This window comes from Charadrius vociferus, unplaced genomic scaffold (assembly GCF_000708025.1).
Source record: "Charadrius vociferus isolate BGI_N301 unplaced genomic scaffold, ASM70802v2 scaffold763, whole genome shotgun sequence".
Classification (NCBI taxonomy): Eukaryota; Metazoa; Chordata; class Aves; order Charadriiformes; family Charadriidae; genus Charadrius; species Charadrius vociferus.
Genome location: NW_009647685.1, coordinates 154,306 through 169,777, shown reverse-complemented (window position 1 = coordinate 169,777; position 15,472 = coordinate 154,306). Strand labels below are relative to the sequence as shown.

The 15,472-nt window shown below is 41.0% G+C and overlaps 1 protein-coding gene across 1 annotated transcript in view; it reads right to left on the bottom strand.

Annotated features, from left to right (window-relative positions):
- KIF26A (kinesin family member 26A) overlaps nucleotides 1–15,472 on the bottom strand; it is a 102,830-nt gene that overhangs the window by 24,910 nt on the left and 62,448 nt on the right. The window contains exon 4 of the mRNA XM_009881366.1: nucleotides 4,441–4,624. Within this exon, the coding sequence (XP_009879668.1) occupies nucleotides 4,441–4,624 (184 nt within the window). The remainder of the gene's footprint in view (nucleotides 1–4,440; nucleotides 4,625–15,472) is intronic.

Genomic DNA, 15,472 nt, shown 5'->3' with positions numbered 1-15,472 from the left:
GCTGGAGTCTTAGGATCCAGCTCTTCCCTCACTCAGCCACAGCAATAGCTCCCCTTTGAGAAGGTAATTTAGAGATAAATACATGGGGGAGAAGGTGAAATCTTTGTATTTCTTCAGTTGTTACCATCCTCTATTAAACTTCTTTAAAGGTATTACCTCGAGGAAGAAAGCCAGTTAAGAACAAAACGTCAATGAGTGACTGTTATTTAAGCATTATGAGCCTGAAGAGGAACGCGGATTTGTATCACATACTGTTAGATAAACCTAAAGATGTTTAATCTTTTTGCCTCCTGAACAGTCAATAAAGCATTTCTTTAGAAGCTCAGACTCATGATAACAAACACAGTGCTGTAGCTTCCATGATGGATGGTAAAATGGGTTACGGTCATGCCTGATTTCCTTACAGCTTATCGTTTGGGCAAGCATAGTTAGAGCTCCTTTTATTATGCACATTATCCTGTTTTAATCAATACTAAAGTTCATCTGCCTCTTTATCCACCCAGTAACTTCAGTGTCATAAGATCTTTTTGCAAGTCTTCACAGTCAGTTTTAACTTTGGCTACTCTGAGTGCACAGCTTCACTGCTTCATCCAAACCATTTAGGAAGACGCCAAACAGCATGGACCTCCATATGACACCACTGCTAACTTTGGTCCAGTGTGAAATCTGCGCTCTTGTTTCCTCCCAGTTGTTAAACCACTAGAGAGTACATGACAGCTTAAGGTTTTTTTAAGAAACCTAGGTCAGGGCACTTGTCAAAAGCTTTTTCAAAATCCAAATACACTTTATCAACCAGACCAACCCTATTCAAATGCTTGCTGACTCTTCCACAGAAGGCTAACGATGTGTTCCACCTGTAAAAGCTTCATCAACTGATCCCTACTGTATCACTTTAATCCCTGCCTGCTAATTTCTATCTTCATTATTGTTTCAACCACTTTGCCTGGTTGCCTGGTCTGAAAGTCAGCCTTACAACACTATAATTCTAGATTCCCCTTTTTTTCCCTTTTGGCCCCAAAGTGACATCACATTTTCCATATTCTGTTCCTGTGTCTCTTGTAATGTATTAAATACCAGCTAAACGACAACCTTGAGCATCAGTGAGGTGGGAAAATGTTAAGAATTACTATCACAGGGGAAATACGGAAAGCCAATCATATTGGTCATGGTAAATATTTCAACATGTACTTTGCTCTAAGCTTTCAGCACATTTGCAAAAGAAACGGGACTACCCAGAGTGTGTCATTACAGATAGTAAATAGTCGCTATAGTATTCAGACCTTACTCACTCACAATAAACAGAATTTCCACACAGTTGACATATCATTCACCTCTTCAGCTTTTCATAAAGGAAGCCACATTGCTCCCATTGAAGTATCTTGGGCCGTTCACAGGTTTCCAGTTCAGTACTCTATTTTTCACTCTCACACAACTTATACTTTCTCCTTAAATTTATCTCTTCAGCCCCTTCACAGCAAGAAAAGGCACGTTTCCCTATGGAATCCTGTCCTGCTCTGAAAGAAACTGTTTGACAATAAGGGAAGTAAAACTTGTCAAGCTTTCCATGCTCAGAGAACTCACCCCCTTGAGGAGAATAAGGACTGGTCCTCAACGGGTCATTCTCAGCTTAGAAAGGTGAAGTTAGGTGGGAATTAGGCAGCCCATCAGCACGGCTACATTCTTACCTGTGCAGCAGAAACCAGTCCTCCACATCATAACTAACCACGCAAGACAAAACAGCAGCAAGCTGGGAGGTGAGGAAGGAAAAGGCTGCCCCACCAGCTGCTCAACCCACTGCAACCACACAGTAATAACAGGGCGAGGGACACCGCTGACCTGGGAACGATCACACAAACCAAGGAGAGCACCAGCCACAGCCACAGATGCTGCAGTAGGAAAAAGTGACTCCAGAATCCGTCACTGATTCTGTCCCCTATGTGGATCTTGTAGTTATTACTGTACAAGCTGCAAGAAAAAGCCACGGAAATAGACAACTAGGAGAAGTGTAAAGTAAAAAGCTGTTAGAAGGAGAGGGACTGAAGTTAACAGAGGACCACAGCACATCTGCCAGCATTTGCGGATTCATCTCTCAATTGCTATGATATTCCCATCATCCTCATAATGAGATAATAGCCGACTACATCTTCATCAGCAGAAGCTAGTGAAGATGAAATTGTAATGGAGAATGTTACTGCACAGTGTGCTAAATGCTACCAAAAGCTTTGCGGCATTGCTCAGAGAAGGTGAAACTATCAGTGTTTAGTACTAAAAGAACACCTGTATAGGACTGACACTTTTCCTTTGACCACAAGTTCTAAGAATTAGGATACATGAGATTTAATTTGTGCTGACTCATCATTTTTACAAAAAGCTATATTGCTGGAAGTTTCTTTCTATGGGCAAACACTGTAATTTATAAAGTTGCAAAAGAGCAATGGGTTAAGAGAGATGTTTAATAGTTATTGCGTATTTTAAACTGTGGATAAGAGAAGATGCCTAGTTATTTTTTGAGGAGTTTTAAAACTAGTAACTAGCACACCCCATCACCATTTGGATGGTCTAGATCTTAACTCGTGAATTAAAGGGTTCATGCAATTAGCAGAGAGCTCTTATCCTCTCCAGCACACCACAGGATTCTTCCAAATTGTGGTCAAGAAGTACATGGTGAGAAGGACACAGCTGGAACACTGGGCCCAAACAAACAGTATCTTCAACAATGTTTTCAGCTGAGAGCTAAACAACAGAGACATTTGAGGGTCAACAGCAGCTTGTTGACCCACAAAGTCTGGAAATTCTTGGTGCAGTGTGCCAGGCAGGAGAGAAATACCACCCGCATTGCCAGCATACATACAGGATACATGTATATCCCATGTTGGAGGAGAAGCTCACACAGCTGCTCAAGGTCCTGCTGTGTGCCCGGACCTTCTAGGAGAGCTCTTCCCTTTGAAAGCCCTCTGCTGTCCTCACTAATGAAGTAAGTAGGTAGATCACATGACCCAAGGCATATAATCTGCCATTTGGGATCACGCACTTGATTTTTATTAGACTTTGTTGATCTGTTTGAAGACACCAGATAAACCAGAGCTTTCCTCAAGGCACAAATTCATGCTGGTAAGCTCCACCAGTCACCCTCAAAGCACAGGAAAAAGCCTGAAGTCTCTTTGGCTACACCAGGACAGCACACAAGTGCAATGAGGTGCAAAGACAGTTTCACTGAGACGCAGGCACAAGGAGATACAAGCATGCTTTAATGGTCTTCCTAAGGCAAAGAGCCTCAGAAATGCCACGCTCCCTGTTACTCCTGGTGCCACAGGCAAGTGCTAAGCCTCACTTAGGCAGAGCAGGCACAACACACAGGCTCTGCTAAAATGCACACATAGAAAGGGTGTTCCTTAGCAAACCCTCCTCCACCTGGGAATCTCTAAATTACTGTGCCAGGTTTGCTGTATTCCACCATTTTATGCTACATATTACTACCATATTATGCTACATCCTCCTTTCTAACACACTGGAAAAACAGGAGAAGAAACCACATTTTCATCTGCGAGTTTCCACCTGCTTAAAATAGCTGCAAATACTCCTTTGTTCTCCATTTAGCACAAACTCACTGGCTTAAGAAATAGAGTATTCTCTGTGAGCAACAGTGTCGGCTATAGGTATTTAGGCTGACAATCTCTTTATGTTAATGCTGATATGTATGGTTACTCAACGTGCATATTTTAGCTCTCCTGTGCACATTACATACTTCAATTCTATCTTCAAACGCTAATCTCTTGTAACCTATGTAAATAAGTATTCAGACTCTGCTGCATGGGTGATAAAACAGTTATAAATATGAATAAAGCTCTAAATAATTGGGTTGTATTTTAATTAATTTTAAATAAAATTAGCACAAATTTTACAATTTGAAAGGTGCTGTGTTTCCTAAGTTGGAGAGACATCTATTTCTCTCCTGCTACTTCATTTCCATATTCCTGATTTACGGTGACCTGTGAAGCAAAGGGAAACAAAACCCCCTCAACGTAACTCCTTAACCTCAAGCAGAAAGACAGCACCAGCAGCTCAGCCTTGCTGGCAATGCAGAGACGACTTCTGTCTGCCAAAGGTGCATTGGTTTTGGACCAATGACGCCAAAGGAAAATTTGTCTCTCGCTTTAATAGAGGGAAAGACAAAACAACCTTTGCCAATGTTGTCGTCAGTGATGTTAACTGGCTTCAAGGAAGCCAACACTCTAGCACTGAATCTGCTCTGAGCCTGCCACCTCTTTCTAAATTTAACAGGTGATAACAGTTCTCAGGCACCTTCAAACGGTTGTGGCGATTTCTCTATCCCAAGACTCTTCCCTTGAGCCTATGGAGCCCTCTACTAGGCTGAAAGCTTCCAGCCCTGTTAAAATTCGTCTAGAAAACTACTTTAAAAAAATTGAAATCCAAAGTTACCTTTCCAATGCCAGGGTTGTCCTTGATTTTGGACACAGCTCTCAGAAGGCATGGTGGTGCTGGGGGAGGACAGAGCTGCAGGATGCCACTAAAGTTAGTAGCATAAATAGAGAAGTCGTGTGTGTGTGGCAGGGGCGGATGGTATTTCTTTCTCTTCGAAGACAGGTTAAGCTTCTGTGCTGCTCTGTATAAAAGTAATAGCAAGAAAGGACAATGTTACTAGGTGTTAATGGGAATCTGGACCAGACAAACAGATGCTCATTGTCATCACTGCCTGCTTAACAAATCAAGTCATTGCGTTCTAATCTGATTTCACAAGGACAAAGCATCAGGAGACTAATAGAAGGAAATACGGGTAGAAAAATTACTGGCAAAATATTCAGTTAATTTCTCCCCCAACAGAGTTTCAATTATAATCTAACTTTCCCCGCTTTCCCCCAACAGCTTGACAGCTGAATCCTAAAATGCTAAAATCTCACTGACGTAATAAAAAGCTGAAATAATCCCCTTGTCACTGGCAGGACCAGATGGACTTTGCTGGTGATAACATTATGAAAGTGGTTCTTTATACTCAACAAGTTACTCAAGGCAGAGGATAACACTCCAAGTCAGCTGAGCTAAAGATCCTCTCTTGTTGGCTGCACTGAAAATCCTTAGATAACAGAGAATTTCCTTCAAGACAGATTGGTTTTTCCTCCTCAATTCCATTCTTTCAAATTAAAAGGGAAAGCTATTAAAAAGATATGCTTTAATGTTCTGAATGATAATGATCCTGCTTTTGAAATGCAGAATTTCAAAACATAAAAGGTGAAGAAGAAGGAAAAATTAAAACATACAATTAAAATTGTAACATTCTTCCTTGTGAATAAGAATAGGAACATAATCAGTTTTTCTGCTATTCCCCATCAGCAACACAAAACAGTATAGGAAGAAACAAAAACAGAAACTCGACTCTACATCAAAACCCACATGAGGGAAAAAAAAAAAAAAATCACCCTGCAGACTTAAGTAGAACAAATATCTGTGTTAGCAAGCACACGCTGGGCAACTGGGGGTGGCAGTGAGAGTGAAATCTCAGCTCTGCCAAAGCCTAGGAGAGCTTTGCTACCTGAGTAAGACATGTGTGATCTGACCCGGAGACTGTTAGTAGACAGCCCACCCACCCTCAGATACATATCATAAAACCAATCAAACATACTATCTTTTAACATTACATTGAATGATTGTTAAGCCCAAAAAAATGCAAAGTGTGACAATGCCAGCATCTGTGGGCAACCTGAGACCCTGCTATGGATGCCAAAGGGTCTTCTGGGGACAAAGTACTATTCTGGTCCATGCTTGCAATATAAAGGCACTTCGGACAAATCAATTTACATACACATGGCAACAAAAAGTCTCTGTATACAATGGCTACTTTATATTTTCATCATGCCTTTCAGCCCAGGATATCCCAAGCACTTTTCAGTGAGATCAAAGTGGCACTAGCATCTGTGAAGTGCTATAAGCAACAGACATATGGAGAAACTAAGGCAGTGCTTTGCTGTCATACCTAATTCAGGGCAAATCTAGACCCCTAACTTTGCCACAAATCTGGTCATCAGGCAGCCTCAGGCTGAGTCGGCTTAGTAAGCTGATGAGAGAAGGAAGCTTCATTTGCTTATATTTATGGTAGGTTAGAAGCAAAAATGAACACTGAGAGCAGGAGGGCTGCACAGTTTCTTCCAGCAGCACTATTTACTTCAAATGTGTTACAGTACAAAGAACTGGCTGTGTCTGAGGAGCAAAATTACTCAGCTGGGTCAAGATTAGACAGCTAGTCAGTACCAGGGGCAGGACTCTCAAAACAGATCTCCAAAATTCCCAGTCCTATGCTCTATATTGCCAAACTTGTGTGTTAAACTCCTGGACCTTTTTACTCCATCTAATTCTAAAGATGCAGACCCCCTACGTGCTTCCTTTTCCCTCTACAAACACTGTACTATTTAGAAAAAGACAAAGGCTCATGTGATGAAAAAATGAGGCTCTAGTTCCAAACTCAGAGGGAGCCAGAAGCCAGTGCCTTGTGAGGGATGAGTTGGACTTTTGCATCTGAGGAAATAAGCAGTTTTTGACTCCTGCTGCATCCTGAAACCAGCAGGAACCACATCCCACAGTGAAGCAAAACACTGCAAGCATGGGTTTATACAGAACCTCAGGTTTTTGGTGGCAATGAGAACCGATTTAACTGCCCAAATCTCAAATTCCCTTGCGAATACCTCATTAAGTATGAAAACATATGCCTGAAATAGGACACCAGGCAAACAGTTGCAAAACTTCACTATGGTTGCAGCTGGACATTAAAACCATAATGCCTCCTAAATTACATGCAACTTTACTGTGCAGAAAAGAGTCTCTACCTGTTGGTACTCTCATTGTTGAACTCAAGACAGCTATTACCTTCTATCTCCAAGTACCAATTAACAATTGTGGTTATTATTTAATCATCTTGTTGATTAATATGAAAGATAATGTTTATTTCCTTGTTTACATGCTATGATCCCTTGTTGAAATGATAAAAACTCCTCAAGAGAACGTCTTCGAAGTGCAGTCAAGGTATGCATTAAATCCTGATGAAATAATTATTCCTTCAATAGATCTGGCTGAAGGAGCTCCTCTGGGAAACATACGTGAAACAGAATGAGATTCAAAGGACAAATTTACTCAGGAATTGCGTATTCAAGCATCTAACTAAGCGCTCATAACTTAATGAGTAAATGCACGCAAAAAGGGCAAGCTAAGCAAAATATATAAACAAATAAACAGAAAAGTCAGCCTTTTTAAAGTATAGCATCTCGCAGAATAGCTCAGTTACACAGTTTGGGACCATTTCAAAAAGTAGATCGAAGATATCAAATCCATTACTACCTTCCCCACCAAGACAGAACAACTTTCAAAGTGATTCAACTTCCAACAGTATTCACACACTTTCTGCATCTCCACTGTTCAAAGGACAGTGCCATATGCTAGCTAAAGCAATTAGCTGCTTCAATGCCGATAAATCCTCTTCCTATGAGCCCGGAGTGCCATGATTTTACTAAGAAATTTGGCAAAGGGACTGCTGATGTCCATGCGAGATAACAGGAAACTGGAAAAGCAGAGGAACTGGAGTAGCTGCTGTAGAAGATAATCAGTGCTTTGATGGGCAACAGGCCAACTTCTCTAATAATGGTGTATGTGGTTCACATTTAAAAAGCATCTCTTCTCAGGTAGCAGTGCACAAAGCTTAATTACAACCTCTCTGTGTTTAAATGCAAGAATTACTTTGCCCGACATTAAAATGAGGCTGTTTCTGGAGTTGGAGCATCACAGACATCTTGTACCAGCAGTATCAAAGAGGTTTTTTGGGTTTTGTTGTTGTTTGTTTGGGTTTTTTTTAAGGGGGAAAAGTTAAGGATCTAATGGAAAGAATAGGGCAATTTATGCAAAACAAAACATCACTTTCAAACTGTAGAATCTGAATATGAATTTAAGTAATTGTCATCCTCAGCTCCTATAAAAAGCACAGTCAGTTCTTTAACTACTACAAAAACCATCTGGGCAGCCACCTTCATATGCTTTGCTTGGGCTCCTGGACTGGTCAAGGCAAAGAGTGCCACATAAGGATTCATCAGTCCTTAAGCACTTCAGGCAGCACCGGCAATATACTTGGTGGCACCCCAGCCAAATACTCATTAGGTCGAAATGTAGGCCAGGCTGGTTTGGACATGGACCCAACTAAATTAAACAAAATCCAACTTCACAAAACTCCTTACTTCAGTAAAATTCACGAGAGTATGTATTTACAGGGAGCGCCTTCTGGGACACTCCACAGTGCGGGATTTTCTGCAATTCTTATCCAACAACCCATTACTGAATTTACGCCTAAGTTTCCAGTGTTTTTTTTCTCTAGTACTCTTTTCCTCAGGTGGAATTTGTCCCATGAAGACAAGGAAGGCAAAGCTCTCATAAACTGCACCCTTTTTGCCTATCACCATAAAGACAGAAGACAGGCTTACACCAGATCACTTTCTGCAGGAGCCTAATTAGGTGCCATGCCTATTTCCTGATCTGCTTCTTTTTCGCAAATTCAGTCTTGCACAGGAGGCCTTCACATCCATCTTCAGCACCACAGTGGCTGTCTGACCTTCTCTAATATCAACTTCTGTTTCCTCACAGGGAAAATTATGACCTCTAGGGAATACGATGCAGAAGTTAAGTGTTACAGTCATTTGTTTTTCTGGGCATTTTCCAAGCATTTTGTCACAGCTTTGACACAGATGTATGCTTTCCACCTACCTTCGCTTTCTTTATTCAACCTCCACCAAGCACTCTTCTACAAAATACTCTTGAAAGGGAAAATAAGCTCCACAGTCTTATGCCTCTTTGCCAATTAAAGCATGAGAGACACCCATGTATATTATTTTTACCTCTAGCTGTGAGATCTACTATCTGCATTTTGCTTAACTCTTTCCATCTTTAATAGAAGATGTCTTTTAAGATGCTCTGGAGAGTGCTTTTCTCATCGCTCGGTGTCACAGAAGAAAATAAAACTAATATATGGCACATGCAGGGGCACTCAAATACCTAATGACAAGGGACAGTCTCTAACCTGCTCTTTCCCCCACAAAATTTACAGATTACTTGCTTTTCTGCCATCCATGGATGAGACCAGTGAGGAAAAGCATGGCCAGATCAATTACATAATGCTCAGCATCTAGGGAATAAGACTGCAACAACAGTAGCTACAAAGCCTGCCCATTTAAAGAACCATACTTTTTTTTTCTTTAAATTCTGTCCATGTGGTTAACATGACATTTCAGATATTCTCATGTACAGCAAGCTGCTTCTAGCTTACTTTCACTGTACACGTTCTGCACATTATAGCTGTGAAAGTAAACAGCACAATTTAAATCCCTAAAGAACAGCATTCCTTCTGGGCATAACTCCTCCATGAAAAAGAAAACTAGATTGGAAACTTTTACAACTGTGCAAAATTACAGGTTTTTTTTTTTTTGCTAAAAAACTCTGTGGAATTTATTAAGCTTCAGAAGGAAGAGTTACATGAAATATACTTTGGGACACATAGGAGAAATGGGTCAACTGAGAGACATACAGAGGATTTAATTGACATTGTGGGTTTACGGACAAACTGCCACAAGTCAGAAATGGAACTGGGAATCCTGCTTCCCATTATTGAGCTCCACCGACCAAAATAATAAAAGAAAACTTCTGCACATCTATTTCAGCATGACTCATTACATATTAACAGTTTTAGTGTTATTAGCCGGCCTTATCTTTCAGAGATCACTGTCATTATTATTCATATTGTGAGAATGCTTAAGGGCTTCACGGAGAGGGTCAAGGCCAAAGAATTGTACAGTCCAAGCCTTAAATATCCTGAACTTTGGAATACACTTATTCATGAGTTTTGGTTTGACCTTGACAGCCATCACAGGAGCTATTTTTCTCCTGATTCTGAACACTGCAAAGCTTGCAGAATTCTGGATACAGGTTTACTAGGAATTTACAGGGAATCAGTTTACTCTAATGCAAGACTCCTCCAAGCTTTCCCAGTTCCCAGCCCAACAAAGCATCGGTCCTCCACCACATAACCAATATCCCAAGCCTTTCCCACTGCAAACCAGCTCCAAAGGAAGCAGTGGGAAAGTCAGTCTGTCATTGTATCTGCAGTTCCAGTTATTGTTTCCTTAATTACTCGTCAATACAGACAAGAAATAGACGGATGTCCTACAATACACCCTCCAGCACCCTGTCCCGAGCCTTCCGCAGCTCACAGAATAAACTTGGTTGGCATTATTACTTTTATTATTACTATTAATGTTTGATTTGTGGTTCTAAAATTAGAAAGGTAGCACAATGAAAGACCGCAGTTGCTACACAAAATCCCAAGCAAACTTAAAAATAAGCAAGGTATCCATTTCTACTAACGGCATTCGATCTGGAAAATAAAATCTGGTTCAGAAAGAGCCATTTTTAAACAGAAAAGTAAGAATGTCTAAATCTGTCGTGAAGATTTGGAAAGGACAGGCACCCTCTGTATTCCTATAATAAATTTTGTCCAAGGAATTACTTATAAAGTATATGTTAAATTTTGAAGCTATGGTCTTTTCTTCCCCCTAGAACAAGCTTACTAGGTTCCTGTGATGCATATATAGCCTCAGGAGGATACAGAGGCTTTCCTCGCTTTAGTACCATTGCACAAGTACAGCACCAAACCTTTGTTTGCTTAGCTGTCCCAGCAATGCTGTCGTGAAGCACTGCCAGGAAGAACAAAGAATTAATGTTCCTTATTTCAGTGGTTCAACTTCCTCAATAAATAATTAGTTCATCTGGATCACAATGCACAGCCTCAAACAATAGCATTTTTATAATGGGTGATGGTAACAAAATTTCAATAGAAAACCATTATTCTGAAACATTCCAAAATGTCAAACCACATCTAATATTGTAGGGATACTACCAAGCCAACATTATGTGAGAAAGTATTTCCAGTATGAGATTAAGTTCATGCCTTGCCTCTTGCACATAGCAGAATCTTGCAATTCAGGCTTGAATTTCAGTCTCTAACTTTGAGCGACCTCTTAATTTTCTCTTACTATCTCTTATTAAAATCAGCAAGGCAGAAATAAAAATCAGCTATGTTGACATATTAGGAACATCACCTGCTCTCAGCTGATCAGAGAAGACGGGTCCAGAAGGGATTTTAAGAAGTTATCTACACTTTCCCAATACTCCATGGTAGAATGAACTTTACTTAATACATTGCAATATATATTCGTCCAACTCATTCTTAGAAACCTCCAGTGAAAGCAAATCCACAGCCTCCCGAGGCAATCAATTCCAGTTTTTAACTGTTCTTACTGTTAGAAAATTCACACCTCGTGTCTCATATAAATCTGCCTTGCTGGAATTTATGCTCCTTATCTTCTCTCACCTCCCCAGCAGGCATGCAGAAGAGCTTAGTTCCTTCTGCTGCAGCAACTGTTACCTGTATGAAGACCACTACCACACCTCACTCTTCTCTTTTACAAATGAAAAAGTCCCAATCCTTCCAACCTTTCTTCAAAGGTTGTTTCCTTGGTTTCTGACCATCCTTGTTGCTTTCCCCCTACTCTATTCACATCTTCATAAAGTACAGAATCATGTGCATTGGTGAGCAACACTCAAGACTCACCTGAATTCAGGCACCACACAGAAAGACCAGGCAAAGCCATTTTGGGATAAACTCAAAAAGACCTCTGGAAGACAGCAAGTTAAAACAAACCTGCAGGGTACCCCTGACATCAGAAGAGCTTCCTCATGCCGTACAGACCCAAGAGCTGATCCCTCCTCTCAGCTATGCATTATTCTTTAAACAGAAGCAACCAAACAAGCCTATTTTCAACTTTCAAGCTATTCACATGCAGGAATCCAAAAATGAATTTTCACAGGTCTTCTCTGTATTTTTTCCCCCAGGTTTAAGAAACACAAAAGGGCAAACAAGAGCATTGACTGTTACATTCCAAGCATTTGGCTCTCCCAAACCAGTGGTTTCTGAGGTCACTGCTACAGAATTGTCGTGAGTGATGTCAGCTCCATATCCTCCTCAGTTTGCAGATTTAAGACACTTTTCCAGCCAAAGCACATTGCTTCAGCAGCCAGGACTACGGTTCAGGAACGGACATATATATATATATATATATATATGTACCAGAATAGCAGCTAGTCACCGCAGCCTGCCACATACCATTTCCAGCTCTGTTCACTAATGATGTTAAACAAAGCAAGAGCAGATGAGCATATTGCCGTACTTTCCATACTCACTGTTTACAATTGTACCATATGACAAACTGCTGAAAACCTGTGTAGGTTAATCTTTATGTAAGCAAGACTGTCAACACCTAATATAGAAATATGTCAGTTCCTGGGCTGCACACAGCATAGATAGCTACGTATCGAAAAATCCAGCTACCTGAACGCCAGCAACATTTCCCGCTCTGTTTCATGAACTAACTGAGCTAAAGGAGGCAGAACACATCAACCTAAGCATGCTCCTTAGGCAAAAAAGTTGGACTTGTTTGCAGCGAGATATAGACTCATGAAACAGTCAGGTTGAGGAAAATAAAACTCTAGTCTCATTTGTATTCTATGAAGAAAAAGTAATAAAGACATTTTTAAAACTACAAAGTAATGAAACAGAAACAATGGTGTGCTAACTAGCCCTTCATTATTAAAGTAATTACTTAAATAGATCACTTAAAATTTTGCCCTGCAATATCAGCTCCAGGTACACAGAAAGAAGCCAGTATCAAAATGACTTACTAGGCAATAAATTATTTTTGTTACAAAGGATATTACACTCCATGCTATTCATCAAAAACAATCTGGTATGAAAAGCAAAAGCATTCTGCTCATTCAGGCTGCTCCAGGGAAGAAACGAGCACGTTTGTGATTGGAAAGGATGAGAGATAAAATACAGGACATGGCTAACAAGGGGTTCATCTGAAGCACAAGGTTCTGGCAAGCATCAGACAGGAAAGAGGGGGGCAGAACAAGGGGGATATCCAGTATTGTCACATTCCTCATCGCATATAGCAGTCTGAACACAAGTTAGCATCTGTGATTGTAAAGGCTCCTTTACCACACGAGCTCTAGTGTGGGTTATGTTTTCAAGTTACCCTCCTTTGCCCCAGCGCACCATCCCCACAGGCACACCCTTCCCCTCACCTCCAGCTCCCTCAGTTCCACATTTTAGTGCACATCTAGAAAATCCACAGAGGATCTGTTCCTGCTTCAGCTGGGTTTTATTTCAGATGCTTAGTCAAAGGCTTGACACCTATACTGCCAAACAAATAACTTCTCGGGGGGGCATTTACTTATTCCTACTGCTAGTGAGTTAAATGGTCACTGACAGCATTAAATGATGCAGTGGAAATCACTCAAGTACAGAAGTCGTATGCCCACATAATGAATATTTTTACACAGCAGAGGGACACATGGGCTTCTTATAGCCCACCGTTCCTGTGATTTATTTAATTGACATCAGTTCCAAAATGATACTTCTCAGAGGTATAATAGGCCGAAACTGCAGCACCATTTGAAATAGCACTTAGCGGGAAAATGTGAGATGCATGTTCTTCCATCACTGCAGACAGAGGGATTTGACTACTTCTGACCCAAAGATGGTAACTTCAAATTTCAGCAGAACTAAGGAACTCCTGAAGACCTGCTTAAGACCCATTATCAAAGAACAATCTGAAGCTTGCCCTGGACTCCAACTAGCTTCACTAATAACATTTAGATTAGATTCATTTTATGCTGATTAACTTCCACTGAGTCATTTCCTCCCAGTAAAAACTCCATAGGGCAGTGCTTCTTAATAAGTGAGTTCCACTGCTGAGGACACAAAAAGCCCAACAAAGCAGAAAGCAACCCTGAGCGTCACTCTGTGATGACCGGCAAAGCAGCACTAACTGATGCTGAGTGAGGTACTGGCTAACCTCTTTGAAACGTCCTGCCAAAAGAAACATCTTCCATCCTCCAGCAGGAAGGATGAGGGAAGTTTTAGAAAGCCAAAATTCACTGCTATCTCACAGAGAACTTAAAAATACCTTCAGTGGTAATCCTGCAGTTGATCAAGCACTGCAGCTATAGTGCTGGTGCATTATTTTGGCTTGACATTCCATTTCTGTTATAAATGATAATGTGGGATGTCTTAATTTTGCCATGAGCACAAGCAAGCAAAGCAGCCTAGCTCAGAATAGAGACAGTGTCACTTGAAAGTCTATCTGCCCTGCAAACCACATCCTGCACGCAGTAAACTGAGTGTTAGAGTGACCGCAAGTCAGCCATGAGAACTAAATATTCAATTAACTATCAGTCCGATTTTACTGTTTTGCCTGCTAAGTCTGTCTGTCTTAATGAAGTATTAAAATAGTTAAATAAGTTATTGGAAGAGCCTGAAAGTCACCAATGAAGTTGCAAAACAGGTGCAAACTGTCAAATTACATCCCCACAGGAAAGTCACCATTATCATTTTACCTACGGAATGCTCCATTCCCACTGCAGCAAAAACACCAGTGCAGCTGCCACTGCCACCAAGCTGAGAAGCCCCAAATAACGGAGTCAGAGCAAACACTGGTGTTCAGAAGTCCAGGAACCGAAAAAGCAGGCAGACTGGGAGGGCTGGGATGAGGCTGAGGTGGAAGAAGTGTTCCTCTTAACAAGCTAGGAGGAGCAGAAAGAAGGGAAGAAACCAAAGGGAAAAAGAGACTAGCAGCTAGACAACAGTGAGTTTCCATATATTCAAGAAAACAGAATAATCAGGTGCATTCAGCTATGGATGAACAAGAAAAATACAGAAAAGCTCATATGAAAAATCCTTAAATTAAGGGAGAAAATATTAAGTTCAGGAAAGTAGAAGATCAGAGGGAGAACAAAGTAAGAAGAAATAATTCGCATGGAGTCCAGGCAAGATTATCCATAAATACTTCAGACTTTTCCCTAGCTTAAAATCCCTTCCACTGACCATCGTTTACCCCCACAAATTCAAACTTTGGTGGCTCTGAAGGCACAGAATCTCCCCTCCAATGTATCTGTGACCACATCTGGTTTAAATCATTCTGCTTTGCTCTTCCTCCTGGGCGTCATGAATGCCTCAGAATATAGAGCTAATCCAAGACCCAACTGCCGCAACAGCAGTCTGCACTGATCCACCTAGAGCCACTCAAAAAGTCACCATATCTCCCAGGGTGGCTGCCTCTGGTGTTCCAGAACCTTCTACATTATCCATCATAGCACTCAGGAGCTGACAAGAATCAGCCCTCCCCAGAGACAGCCTCACACGGTAAAGATCTTTGGACACCTGGTCAGTAGGAAACACTGCAAGTGCTTTATTGTGCCCCAGTTCTGCTTTTGCTATAAAACTGGAGTAAAAACCTAGAACATCCTCTCCAAAATACCAATCTCACCGTGAGGTTCCCACATCACTAAATCTGGGGGATTTTTCCCCCCC